Source organism: Formica exsecta, unplaced genomic scaffold (assembly GCF_003651465.1).
Source record: "Formica exsecta isolate Colony F162 unplaced genomic scaffold, ASM365146v1 scaffold8, whole genome shotgun sequence".
NCBI lineage: Eukaryota > Metazoa > Arthropoda > Insecta > Hymenoptera > Formicidae > Formica > Formica exsecta.
In genome coordinates, this window is record NW_021853569.1 from 425,415 (window position 1) to 440,175 (window position 14,761).

The following is a 14,761-nucleotide window of genomic DNA, read 5'->3' on the forward strand; positions in this document are numbered from 1 at the left end:
TTAATCGTCGTGATTAATATATGCTACGGTGGCTAATATAGTCGTAATTCGATATGTTAAAGATAAAATAAATATTAATCACATTTATGTATCATGCGTAAAGCATATATCGTGAACGTGATAATTCCATCAAGTGACCTCTGAATGTGATTGTAGCTCCAAGTATTATTAACGTAAATATTAAACAAAAATTATCGAGAATAAATATCATCTCTGCAAATAAACGTATATAATATCGAAAGTGCTGAGAAAAATAACGGGTGATTGTTGCAAATATCATATATTGCGCGGAAATGTACGATAACTCCATCCAGCAAATTTGATGCGTATTTTCAAGCAGATTTTTCAAGCATCATAATTTTTTCGAGCTGATTTATTTTTCAAGTTTCTGTTTAAAATACATAAAATATTTGAGTTTAAACGAATCCCTGAAATTTGGTCTTTATTTACATTATATATTAAACATACATATACAGGGTTGTTTCACAAAAACTTTGTTGAAGTATTTCAGGGGAAACACCCTGTATATTACATTATATCATTCGTCGATTACCATACGAAGACCTATTTTTCTTCTCGACAGACATTTCTGCAGTTACCGACATTATCGACAACGGCGCGCGCATAGTTTCGTCGACGCGACGCAAGATGACGGCGAAGCGTGGCCGTGCACCTGTAGTGACAGCACGTGCTATAGCTGAGTGGCGGTTTGCTTATCGGAAAAGTGAGTATAATATCGGAGTGCTGAGTGTTTCCGCTCTTTCCGGAGCGTCCGATGTGACTGGCGTCCCCGGTGATCACCTGGTGTACGTCGAGATTGGCAAATTACGGAGACGGACGAGACGCCTGTTTACGCGACGCCAGCACGTGAGTCGCCGAGACGATCTACCATAACAGGCCTTCGGGATCGGCACTTAACCTTGACTGCCTCTCGCGATGGTCGATAAATCGGTCGTCGTCGGCTGTTGTGCTTTACGCGAGACGTTTTAGGGCGAATTCGGCCGCGCGATTTCGCGAAACAATGGCGAGGATGGAATATCGGACGTCGATTCGCGATCCCCGTGATGCTAACCTTAATCTCACCACGAGACGATCCGTCTCGATGAAATAACGAAGTGTTGGTCGCGTAACGTACGTATATGGGGCGATCGTGGCGACTAGGATTATCATTACGACGATCTCGAGTGTATTTTAGCAACATTAATGCCATAACTTTTACGGGGTATTGCGATAATTTTCGTTTCGGGCGACTCGGTCGGTTTGTTTTGCCTCGTGTGGCGCGTTTTCGAGGTTACGCGCGCAAATTTCGACGCGCGCGCAATCGCGCATTTTTGTACGTCGAAGGTCGTTTAAGGCCATCGCACGTGAAAAAATTTTAGACGTAACCGTAAGGCTGTAAGCAAATTAACCAATCACAGTTAAACATTCTTATTACGTTGTTAGAATGCTTGATTGTGATTGGTTGATTTGCTTACGGCCTTACGATTACGATTAAAACTTTTTCACGTGCAATGGCCTTTATTACTGATCGTGTGAGAAATCGAGACATATCAATAGTTAAATCGTGTCAAATATTTATACGTTCGAATCGTGCACTCGAGAATCGCATTAAAGGGAATCCGATAGAGGAGGTTAAGAGCGTTTAACCTTTACATTTCTGTGCCGTCCTGGAGTTCGTAAATAGTTATTGCAATCAGACGAACGAGAGTGTAATCGCGTGTTGTAAAATATCAGATTGAATCACGAGATATTTCAAAACTTCCGTTTTGATACGACCTGGATTGCAATCGACTGCCATATCACACGGAAGTTTCAAATTTCACGATCACATTTCAGATTCCGACTCGCGATTACGATCTGGGATTCGAGTTGTAGAGCCTTTTTCCACGCATATATTACACATATTTATAAATTGTATGTATTACTCGAGGCATAGAAACTAAAATTTCTCGAAAAAATTGTTCCATCCCATTTCTTTTAAATAAAAAATGAGACAAGGATGACTAAATTTTTGAACGGATTTGTAGGCTCTGAAATACATATATTAAATGTATGTTTCAGAAAAATCGGAATTCGGAAAATTCGGAAATTTATATGCAGATACACATTTTTTTAAACAGTATTTATTTCACAATATAATTTTAAATAATATATAAAACTTAACGTATAATTTATATAATGAGGAATATATTCCCAAATTATTTTATGGTTTGTACAATTTTTCGCATTGAGACATCTCTCTCCATGTGTTTTCAAATCATTAAATATTATTCGGCTACTTTTACGATAATTCAATGTAAATACAATAAAAATATATTGGGTATCGTTTTCGACACGATTACTTTTATGAATGTGTCGCCTAATTTGTACAAAAATGTAGAATCATCACCTGCGAATTAATTGACGTAACACGACGCTGTCCGATTAAACTTTCGATGTCCGCGGCAAAATTTGTAACTTGATATTTTCACGGTCATAGCATTTCGAGCAAACGCCTTGTTTTCAAATTTTGTATGTCGGCATCGAAACATTTATACGTAAATTTTGTGAGTCGTAGCTAATGAAGCGTGCCGTGAAACAATGCATGACATTCTGTCCGATCGAACCCTTTCGCGCCGGGAAACTATTTTTACCGCGACATTTATTGTCGTAACGGAATGCAGCGCGCGGGCGCGCTGAAGCGAGATAAACGTGGAATTAAGAATTACTAAATGCAATGTATCTAAAGCATATGAAAGTGGAGCGTGTGGGACGGTAGAACCTTCGCATTCAGCGCATTTTCGCATTTGTAACATGTCGCAAAAAATTAAAGAAAAAAAAAACCACATTTTCTTTTATTAAGAAATCCGCGTAATTTCATCGTGATAAGTATGCATTTGAAGGCAAAGATTGAAATGTCGCGAAATTTTTACGCGGCACGCAATTATTAGCGCGGAATATCACAGTAGATAAGCTAATACACTATAATTTCCAATTAATATTTTCTACAGAAACGATTAATGCACATGATATGTGTGTTTAGGTACGAGCAGTCGGCAGGAAAGGAATGAGCTGCACGGATTCCCGAAAGCATTAGGGTGAGTGTATTTCTGAATATTTGCTTAATTTTTTTCTTCAATTTTTTTATCGCATTGATTCTATGAAACAACCGCACACACACACACACACACTTGAAGCGCGTGCGTATGAATTTTCTCGAAAAACTATGGAATATAAATACCGTTTCTTCTACGCTTATTCAAAAATTTATTTCCTCGACTGCATTAATCGTAAAAATTTTGATCATTCTTGATAGAAACTATAGGTTCTTGACTTGAAAGTTAACAACTCTCGTATGAAATATTTATAAATTTTATCCGTTTAAATATCTTTAAGAAGCTGACATATTTCGCACATTTAAATAATTTATGTTAATATGATATGGATTAACATAAATAGTATAATCTTTTTACATACATTGCGTGAATATTAATAAAAACTATATACGCACGAGAGTATATTATTTGAGAGAAATGAAACATATTCTTTTTTATGCAGAGTTTCAAATTGATCTCAATTTATATCATTGGGTGGGCAGTACGAAATCATGCAGATACGCATTATGCTGATACGAAACATGTTTATTAAAAATCTAGTATCATTCTCTACGCCTACTACAGTAAATATCACAGGTACACGTTTCTCTATCACAAGATTCTCCGCTCGGTCATTTTTACATATAATAATCCGCACCGCGCTTGATTGAATCCGGACGCGTGCCTTTCGGAATCACCGAAATCATCGCCTCGAGAGATCATTCGTCGTCGTTGTCCCTTATATCCGATTTCTTGACCGGTGGAGAGACTCCATACAACAACGTTATATCGGCGAGAAAATAAAAAAAGAAAAACATCCTCGATAAAAGTATGAAATAAACAATAGAAAATATCTAACTGTCGAGTAAATTAAAGCTTCAGCCGCGCTCGGCCCCGAAAGAAGACTACGTATCAAGATCCCAATGCTTCCTGACTCTTGCGGAATGTTATTGTGAATATGTTTGCGGCGACGATGTCAGAATGACGGAGAACATGACGCCCGCTGAGTATCTTTTGAGCAAATGGAAATCCTCGAGTCTAAGCGCCTGTCTTCGTCTGTCGCACGTGGGTAGACTTCTTCCTCCTCCTCTTCCCTCGCGATGTTCCCAGTCTCTCGCGGCGTTCATTCCGTTCAAATCACAAACGAAATTGCAAGATCGGCGTCGGTCCTCCGTGATCCTTCGGATTCGGAGGAAACATCCTTTCGCCGATTTCGATACTCGGCCGATTGGCCGGATAGAAATTTACCACGGTCGCCAGATGGGCTCGTTCGGTTTGGCCACCTGCAGGAGACCCTGGTGGCTCTGGGAGACGGTGTCGATATCGGTTCGTACCGGGGATGGTTGGCTGGATGCTGGCGTCAGCGGCATCGAGTACTCGTCGGAACTGAGTTCGCTGGAGGGCGACGGCGATGATTGTGGCGCGGTCACGTGGATGGTCAAAGGGCCGGTCTTGTCCATGGAGTTGAGCTTGTGGCCGAGATGCGTCATCAGTTTGGTGCCGAGGGCGACGTCGACGCCGGGGGTAGCGGCCAGGCAGCGGCTGACCTCGTTCGCGCAATGCGTGTAGCCGGCGCGAAAGCGGTCGGCGTCAATCACCGGATTTGCTGAGAGACGCTGCTGACGTTGGAGCTTGTGCAGATGACGCACCGTCAGCTCCAGGATATCCGCCTTCTCCAGCTTCGCCACGTTCTCGCCATCACCAGCCAGCGCGGTCACCATCAGATCCTTTAGTTCATCCAAGCAACGGTTGATGCGCGCTCGACGTTTGCGCTCGAGCATCGGTTTCATCACCTGAGAATCGAAATGAACGAATCGCTATAGTTGACGGGTTACGGGTAATGAAATTTTCGAAATAAAGATATCGTTTTACACGCGGAAAGAGATTTACAAAAGTTAATCGTCGATTTATTTGTTAAACGAAATAAAGAAATTATTAACTGATTCGAAATTTACACAGCGCGATTAGATCGATAACGTTAGAATGTCAAGATGACACTTACCTTTCGATACTGATATGTCCTAGAGATCGGCTGCTCCTGCCCATCGGTCATGATAATCTGCTCGTGCACCTGCATGATTAATCCTTTTTGGAGCGGGCTCTTGCGACACAATCAAAACTTCACTCGATAACTGATACTGATTTATCGCGAACGCGACCTCGTCGTGTTATCACACCGGTTTGTCAAACTTTGTTCGTCGCCTGCTATTGCGAGTCACTTACGGTTGGCGGAAGGAAACGTGCGGACAACACGTAAGCCTTCAGCTCGACCTTCGAGTGAACACGAACAGAGCGTGATTGTAGTCGCGGTCGGGCGAGGCTGCGACTTATATAGGCATGGGGCCCCGTGTGGACGGGGCGAGGGGACGATGTGGGCCGCATGGTGGGGAGCAAGCCTTCCGTGGGAACTGTCCGTAGAGGTTGGTTCCCAAGCAAGCACACCACCTGTAAGCGGCAGCTGCCAGACACGCGCCCACACCAAGCCATCGTCACCGTTCCTGCGTCCTTGTTGCACCTAGCCGTGGCGCGGAGTCGATGCTCTCTACCTCCTCGGCTAATCGTCGACGAGTGGTCGTGCCATGGTATGCATGGCTCGTAATCACTCTCTTTCTCTCTCTCTCTCTTTCTCTCTCTATCCTTTACTTCTCTCTCGTTCCCTCCGCTATTCTATCCTCTCTGTTTCTCTCTGTCGTTCATTGGCGCTTATTTCCACGAGCGCTCATACGGAAGGACTAGATCTCGACTAACTTCTTCGTTTCTTCTCTCCTTGTCTCGGGGCAAAATAGATGAGCTGTCCTCGTCCATCTGTAAGGTACAGCTTCTTCTATCATAGTCGCAGCTTCCACGCTCGTGCTGGATCTTCTTATCGAGAATCTACGCCTTTTTCTTCTTCCTTTCCCTTCCCTCGTCGTTTCTTTTCTCTCTTTCTCTCTGTTTCGCTCCTCGCTTTCTGGTTCTCCCGCTTCGCCGAACGAGAAGCGTGCTGGGCACAAGTCCGGCGCAACTCTGGATCGTGATTGCAATCTCACCGGCTACACGGTGTTGAATCGTGTGCCGTGTGCCCATGTATTATATATACGTATTCCTGGACGCCGGGATATGTCGCGACTATCGGTGGCGCGATTGATCGATCATTTTACGCGAATTAACGCGGAAAAGGAAGTCGCGGATGAAGCTCGATAAAGCTCGTCGCTGTAAAGGGCCGTATAACAAATTGATCGTTAAGACGGTCGCGCAACAGAGCGATTAATTAATTTTGCTCCGGCGGCGATCTTTTGTCTTCCTTTCCGAGTAGTAGGCGCGTTTCTGCGAATATCGCGTTACGACAGCGAGTGGATGGGCTTAGAAAATAAATTTTAATATAATGATTTGCTTGATAACTTGCTTATAAAATAAACTCGCACACTCTATTCTACTAACTATTACATGGTTGCTGCACTGAGAAAAAAAAAGTTGTTAACTTGACTAAATGCGTTCAACTAATTATTATTTCTTTAATTGAAATATTTAAGTATTTAAATTAAATACGACATATTAAATCTAACATGACGTATTTGACTTAAGTACTTAAATATTTAATTAAAAAAAATGATAATTAGTTGAACGCATTTAGTCAAGTTAACAACTTTTTTTTCTCAGTGTGGGAAACCATTACTTTTATGCGCTCGTATAATTATTCTAGAATGTAATTGTTTAAAACTGATTCACATAAAGGAGAGGAGGACCTATTTATTTTCCGTTAATATGACGATTTAATATTGCATGCACTATAAACTTATTCAATTATTAGAAGCGAGATTGAGAGAAAGATATATTATTTTGATATTAATTTTGATTGAATTTAATTAGGATATTAATTAATACTAAGACAATTAGAACAAGAATGGAATAAATAAATAAAAATTGTAACTCTAAAATTTTTTTGGGCGGTATCTTACTTTATTAAATATGTAATTGACGTCGGGAATATTATGCTTACAAAGTAATTTTAATAGCAAAAGATAGTTTATATATACGATTTTAATTACAAGAATAAACATATGAAAAATTACAAATCACTTTCTTCGCGTTTTCGCCTATATTATTATTACTGTTCGGGATTTTCTGGATGTTTCAGCAGTTCCTCGATTAGGTATAATTATCGGGTACTTTGTTGATAATTACAAGGAACTAAGGAGTAAAAAATCTTTTGGCGGATATTTAAAACATGATCGTCGCAGGAAGTGCGAGATGCTTTCATTACGCCTTGTTCGCGTAACCTATCGTCAGCCGGCAAAAATTGGCCGAAAGTGAGATCTTCGTTGGACGCGATTTTAATTTTGCTCGTAAAATCGTCCTCCCGGCTTTGGATAGTCATCGCGCGAAACGAGTATCTCGGACGCGCTCGTGCACGTTTCTCCCATGCACTTTAAGATACTAATTTCGGCGAGGGCATTGGCTGAATTATATCCTACACAGCCGTTCCTTCTCCTCCTCTTTCACCTCATCTTCTGCCCTTACTATATTTCGTGTGTCTCTTCCCCTCGCTAGTCGGACTCTTTCTCTTTTTTCCGCTCTTCATCCGCTTGCTTTTTCCTCTACGTCCTCTGTCCTCCTGTACTACTTCTCTTATTTTGCGATCCGAGCCGGATACTTAAACGTCGTTCGCACCGAATAATTACGCACGCTCGTTTTGATCCTCCGTCTCCTTCTCGTTCTCCTGCGATCCCTACGGCACCTTCTCTTCTACTTACTCGTCCACACTGCGTTATTCTGCTCTTTTTCTTCGTTACTTACATCTCTTTTTGCTACCGACTCTTTTACCAGACTTCCTGCCCCGTCTCTCTCTCTCTCTCCCTCTCTTTCTCTCAATCTTCTACACATTTTCTTTTTCCTATTTTATTTTCTCCCGAGATACCCTTCTTCGTGTATCAGCCAATTGCATGTGTCGTTAAGTGTACTTCGATAGCATCTGATGCGATTGCAAGATAATGCTGCTCGTAATTCATTTTCTGTCTCGCTCTTGCAACATTGATCGAATCTTTCCGTCCCCGCGCGATCTCGTGGGACCTAATTAGCGTGATGTTGCGGGGACTTGACTGTCTGAGACGTTATATGATGTAGATGTAACCACGAAAGCCAAGCGTGTTCAGTGAAAGCGGACCAAATATGATTTCTGAGAAATGGCAGATTACACATGAGAATTTCCAATCTCTTTCCTTGGATTTTCTTTTTGTAATCTTTACTTGCATCGTCTTGCGAAGAAATTAGATTCGCTGTAAAATGTTACTGCTTTAAAAAAAAAAATATTAATGTAATTATTGCAATATTTGAAGCTTAAAAACTTTATTTTAAATAATTATATATATTGTGATATTAAAAGATATAAATTTACATAATACACATACAAATATTTATATACATATTTGTTAAAATAATTTATTAACTAAAATAAAAGAAAAACAAAATAAAATTCTAAAGATATCAAAAACTATTTAAACATTTAAATACATTTCTGCATATGTTTGTATTCGAATATCTAAACATTGTATATCGTTATAGAAAACATGGTGCAAACGCATCGTTATACAAAGTTACGTCGAAACAGATAGCATGTTGTAATCGAAAGTTTCGCTTAATATCTCGTTGCTATAATGCTCGCACGTTTACCGAAATGTACTTTCTACACGTACAACTGCTATTACATCACTTATCGAGATTGAAAACGGCGAAATTTAATAGCTTCCAGATTCCATCACGAAATTTTGATTTTTTATATCTTTTGACAAAATTTTTTGAATTGACAAATTCAAAAAATGAAGAACTCTATAATACAGTTATGCGCGTATTAAACATAGGAAACCATTTTGTTATAAAATTTACTAAGACATTATTTTGTTATAGAATTTACAATCGTATTATATTTAAAAACGTTTTAAGATTTTCGGAAAAGTAACGGGATATCGGGGATTATCTGATATAAAGATGATCTGATGTGTATATATGATATAGTCTTAAAAATTATCTAGTTTTGACAGCACTGCATTAATTAATTACAATTAAATTAAAATTAATTCTTATTAATTACAATAAATTGAAATTAATTAATTTTAATTAAACAACAATTTATTTACTTAATATGCTTTTTATATCATTGTTATATCACAATTACATACACACATATATGTATACATACTTCAATATTTTGATTCATCCTAAATTTTCGAAAATTTATGACATATTATATTTGATATTCATTTGAGTTTCCGCGATAATATTTAATTTCGTCAAATTATCTGTCATTTTTAGCCTATCAGATGTGTCCGATTAAAATTTGCACAGATTTTTACGTTATTGCTATAATTATATGACAGAGAATTAAAGTGAGAATTTAAAGAACAATCTTAATATAATGGTATTCACCCAATCGATTAGTGAGCATCGAGCGCATACATGAATGCATGTTTCGAATGTGTCGACGAACAATATAGAATTGATTTTGTATCACACGCTCGGCGCTCTTCGCACGTGCTCGCACTGCAGCACGTGGCATGCTAGTTACAACGCGATAAACGGAAGGAAGAAAACGTTACAATCGATTTGAAATTGGTGAAAATAGATCAGACGAGCATCTCAGAGAATAAGAGAAATTTTATACACAATAACATCGAAATGAAAACAGAATACTGCTTAATATTATGTATTTTATAATTCAAACAATCTATTTTTATCCGCAGAAACAATTAATTTATTGCAAGTTATTTTTTTAACTGTACAATCTTTTCCAAGGAAAAGAAGAGTATTTTTAGTATCTTAGAATCTAGTGACACACTGTTTTTAAAAATGTCCCATGATTATTTCGAACTTTGACTTTCGCGAAGCAAATCGCATTGAAAAATGTTTATGAAGCACTAGTTGACGTTAAAGCGAGTTTCGTTCTTACATATGTTAATCGCGACCGATAATAGCGTTTCGTAGTAAAGTCGCGCGACAGCAGCGGAATCGATGATTAGCGCACGTGACGCAATGGCGTTCCCCAACAAAGTTCTCGTCGTTGCAGCAATGTCGAGAGCCGACACAGATGCGGCGGTATGAATTTTCTCACACTCTTCACAGTCGCGAGGTTTTTACTTTCCCAGGTTCTCTCTCCGGTAACGTGGTAATGCACACACGCGTGCGGGGTCGTGCGATCGCGTGCCCGTCTCGGAGACAGAGAGAAGGAAAGAGAGAGAAAGACTGATTATAGTAAGTGCATCAGCTGTCCGGGAACATATGTCACGAGTCGTTTGGCTCGTGCCAATGAAATCGTGATCTTCCACTACGAGCTTTACCCCCCCTGTTGTATCCCCGGGATATCAACCACCCTTCGTAATGTCCGTTCGCACGCGTCGACTCGCACGCGTGTAAAAATACTTCGAAAAAGCCGAAAGTGTATATAAGGATCAACGCCGTAGACAGGATATTCGCAATAATTAAGGTAATCGTGAGAACGTTCCTATTTGTCCCCAATGTTGGTTCCATTTCGGTGCCCCTGGCGAGAAATAACAAGGGCTTGTTTCGAATGACGTACGGCACGTACGAAGTAGTAAATAATCGAATTAGTCATCTTTGAATGTCCGGTATAATTTTCATAAATTGATGTGTGATTAATAGATTTTACGTTTCAAAAATTTACTTATTTTGATAGATATCATTATTACAGAAAAATCGTTTATCTCTTACTCCTCTAATAATTTTTTTTATTTGTATAAAAATATATAAATATAATTAGTAAAATTAATATAAATTCAAGAAATTAGATTAATTTTGATACTTGCCGCTACTCTTATAATTAATGTGGCAATGTACCGTAAGTTATGGTATATCTAAAGCGCGATCTTGGAAAACTACAATACGCGGCTGACCTGAATTATCGTGAGAAAAGCCGATCGAGAAGCGACTCGTACCTCGTACGATGAGTTTTCGAACACGCTTCGTCTGAATGGAGTCGTACTTCATCGTGTGCGCGCATTTAACACTGCTCGCGACATAACATGAACGACCCCCTGACCTACTGCGCGAGTAAAGCAATCGTGAAGAGGCGTAAGAAGCAGCCGCGCAGTGGCAAGAAGGAGAAGAAGAAACGAGAAGAACCGAGTGAGAAACATTCTCACGGAATGTCGGGGTTCACCTGGCCCCCTAACGTGTGTGCACATCGAGCTGCTGCCGCGCACTTTGCCCTATTTAAATGACCTTTCCGCCACCCCATTTCTTTTCTCTTCTTTTTTTTTTCAACAGCTCTGCGTGGCACGTGCTTACAATGCACACAAGGCACACGCCGGCGTTACTTCCGTATGCGGGGCCTTTTACGACTTCCCGACAATATCCGGTAGAACCTGAATCCGGTCGGTCGGCTTCCCGTAACCTTCGACCTATCCCAGAATCATGGCTCGTGGCACAATCCGTTCTTCTTTGCGAAGTTGCTTCCAATCGATTTGAACTCGGAGTTCATTGTTCGCGTGCACTGGTAGAATTTATTACATGTAAATTAGCGCAATTTATATGGATCTTCAATAACATGTGCTTAAAAATGAATTAGTTTGAATGGATAGAAAGAAAAATGATTTGTCAAGAAACATAGGCAGACACGCACTTTGCCACGTGCATCATCGATAAGATAATGAACAACGTCGCACACGTGCCTAATAGTCAATATTCTTTTGTAGATTGTCACGTCATGTGACTGTCACGTGCCAATAATGTTTCAGCGAACACAACTTCAACATTTGACATCGTTGAAGTTCCATTGAAAATTAAGCCGTGATATAATAAGCGTAAATAATTTTGCAAATTTATACAATAATGTTTAACGTATGATAAAGTTGAATTCCGCGGATCTGCAAATAAATATCTTTGTAAATTATCAAAGATTACTTTTGATTTCATCGTAACTGTAGATATCTAATCGAGATAGCCAAATAATGTATATACATCCGATATACATTCTGATATAACGCGCAATTGCAAACGCATCGAAAGCGTGAAAAGGTTTTGTGCGCGGTGGGCCGAAATCGATTTAAAAAGTCTGTCTCGGATTCTCAGCCGGCCCCGTCGTTTGTCGGAGGGGAAACGGCACCGATAGGACCTCGAAGACGCCCTTTGTGGGCCGTCTCGGGGCCCCAAGATTGCGCACGTGCTCGGTTTTCCCACGCGTATAGCACGCAGCCGGCCTGCGCTCGAAAGGGAGAGGATACCGAGACGGGAAAAGGACGGGGCACGCCTCAGGCCCCCATTGTGTCGAGCACGGGCCCTGAGACACTGGAAATTAAAGGTCTCTTCCTCGATCTTGTACCCGCGAGGCCTCGATCGTGCAAAATGGCAATGCGCACGAAGGGTAGTTCTCGTTCTCAACGAGCGAACGATCTCTAACCGTGATTCGACGGAACACCTTTCGCGATTAATGACACGGAACGGAATCGGCGTATCGGCCAACCGGATTCTCGTTTGCGATAATAACAGAACTCGTGGCACGTATTATGAGCATAATAATGACTTGCTGACGCACACATGCAGTGTCCGCTTTTTGTCATATCATAATTTGACGATGTTAAATCCGCAATTCATAACAGCGTTGTGTTTATAAAATTCTTATATTTACATATTAATATTATTTATTATTTTTATTAATATTTATTATTTATTAAATATTAATCAAAATGTTCGTTGTATTGACATTTTTATATAGAATTCTTTCTGTTGTGTTGAATTCTGGAATTCTATCTGGTCTTATCCAAAGAAATATAATCTTAGAGAGATTCATATTTATTTTACAATAGATTATATTTATGAAACACGTAGGTAGTAAATGAGATATAATTAAATTAATATATTTAATAACGATTGATATAAGATATAAAAATTCGACTTTTGCACGATGATTTATAGGATTATGAAAAGGAATGAAGAAAACAGATAATTTTGACTTTCGAAATGTATTATTTCGCGACGAGAGCTGTCAGAGCGTAAAGAATAAATAAACGGAACAAATCTATGAATATTTTGACTCGTGATATATATTATTTTGCGAGAAATTTCTAAAGAAACTGAGATAATGACAAATAAAAAGGAATATTAAAACTATTAGATTAAAATATTAAAAAATGGAGATTAGAAATCATCAAGATCTTGTTATTTTCTCTCTTGTGGCGAACAGCGATACTACAAATCATCGAATTTTTATTTAAAAGACGGATGATTTTATGATAAAATATTTAATAAAAAATGAATGTGAGACTTATATTTCTAATTGGAATTTATAATACGAATCGAGTTAGCGCTGTTATTAGTTCATTGCCCTCTCGTCAACATATTTCAATTTTATTTTTATTTTTCTTCGCTTCTATTTCCGTTAAATTTTACATCAAATAAACGACTCGCGATTTTCTTTGAATGCGATGAATATAAATTTTTTTCGTGGCGTCCTTATATATATGTCATGTAAATATATTTTTATTCAATAGTGCAAGTACACGATACGTATTAATCATATTCAAGTAGATAAGTGCGAGAAAATAATATTCAGCCTAGAATGCCTTTCAATTGAAACACAAGTCATCACAAAAGTGTTTTTACATAAGATATGACAACACATCTTAAATATTATCGCAATATTTTGCTTGAATCAAGACTTAAAATATTACAAAGACTTAAAATATTATAAAGCACACAAGTATAGAGCACATAAACTTTTATTTTTCTCTCAGGGAAAAAAATTTTTTTTCTCTTGTAATTTTGTTTTATATACTTAATATACGTGACAGTTTTTTATTACTTTTCAATATATAATTACAAATACATATATGGGCATCGAATGACATTTGTTCGCTAGATCGCATGTTAAAAATTAAACGGAGGAAATTCTCTTTCCGAACGTCGAACTGCATGACGAAGCTTTTAGCAATGCAGTCGTCAATCTATGAACCTGCATGTGTCCCCAGATACGTTTGACAGGCCACGAAAACGAGAGTTTCTTATCCCAAAATTCCAACACGGCTGACTCATCGTCTTCGTAATTTTCTTCGAAATTGAGATAGGATTTTACAAGGAAATCGATGAGATGACTCGTCGGATTTTTAATGCATGCTCGGCGAGCATCGAGATCCTGAACTTTGCACATCACATAATTACGATATCTACCTCCTGATCTTTGATGAGGTTCTCATTTGAACTCTTTTTTTATTCCATTTTGATTCCTTATACGATATGAATTAAACAATCGATGAACAGAGTCAGAAAATTGCAGAACTGTTGATCGTGAATGGATAAAGTGTTTTGAAACATCAAGTCAATAAAGCAAAATACAAATGAGTAAACACTTTGAACAAGATTTCGCAACAACTTCGAACAAGGTTACAGATAGATTATATTAGTGATGTAATATGAGAATTTTGGCATGAAATCGAGCTGGTAAAAATATTCGTGAAAATATTATACATATTCAACGAAAAAAAATATTTTCGAAACCTGTTTGACTTGTTAATAATAGAAAATTTCAATAATTCGGATAAGAAACTTGGAAAAAAATGCACAGGAATGCAATAGGTTTGAAATGTTATTTTAATCGCAATTCAATTACATTAACCTTATATTAACCCTATAATTAGAACCGTTACTTTTTTTATCAATTTTGTTTTATTTATCGATACTAAAATACACACACACATGTATAT

The 14,761-nt window shown here is 38.6% G+C and overlaps 2 protein-coding genes across 2 annotated transcripts in view; one reads left to right on the forward strand and one right to left on the reverse strand.

The window, feature by feature from the left end:
* Positions 1-597: 597 nt before the first annotated feature.
* The window catches only part of LOC115244092 (tubulin polyglutamylase TTLL4-like), a 172,271-nt gene continuing 158,107 nt past the window's right edge, over positions 598-14,761 (forward strand). Inside the window, exons 1-2 of the mRNA XM_029821478.1 lie at positions 598-724; positions 3,023-3,077. The gene's annotated coding sequence lies outside the window, so the exon portion shown is untranslated. The remainder of the gene's footprint in view (positions 725-3,022; positions 3,078-14,761) is intronic.
* On the reverse strand, positions 3,158-5,374 carry LOC115244093 (enhancer of split mgamma protein-like). Its single transcript, XM_029821480.1, has 2 exons — positions 5,077-5,374; positions 3,158-4,867 (listed from the first exon to the last, which is right to left on the reverse strand). Exons 1-2 carry the CDS (start codon positions 5,149-5,151, stop codon positions 4,319-4,321), a joined length of 624 nt encoding a protein of 207 aa, XP_029677340.1. The 5' UTR covers positions 5,152-5,374; the 3' UTR covers positions 3,158-4,318.

Excerpts from the sequence above, each read along its gene's own strand:
- LOC115244093 (XM_029821480.1), bottom strand. The coding sequence starts at position 5,151 with ATGCAGGTGCACGAGCAGATTATCATGACCGATGGGCAGGAGCAGCCG. Across the intron at positions 4,868-5,076 it reads GGACATATCAGTATCGAAAG|GTGATGAAACCGATGCTCGA; the intron begins GTAAGTGTCATC and ends TTCGATTCTCAG.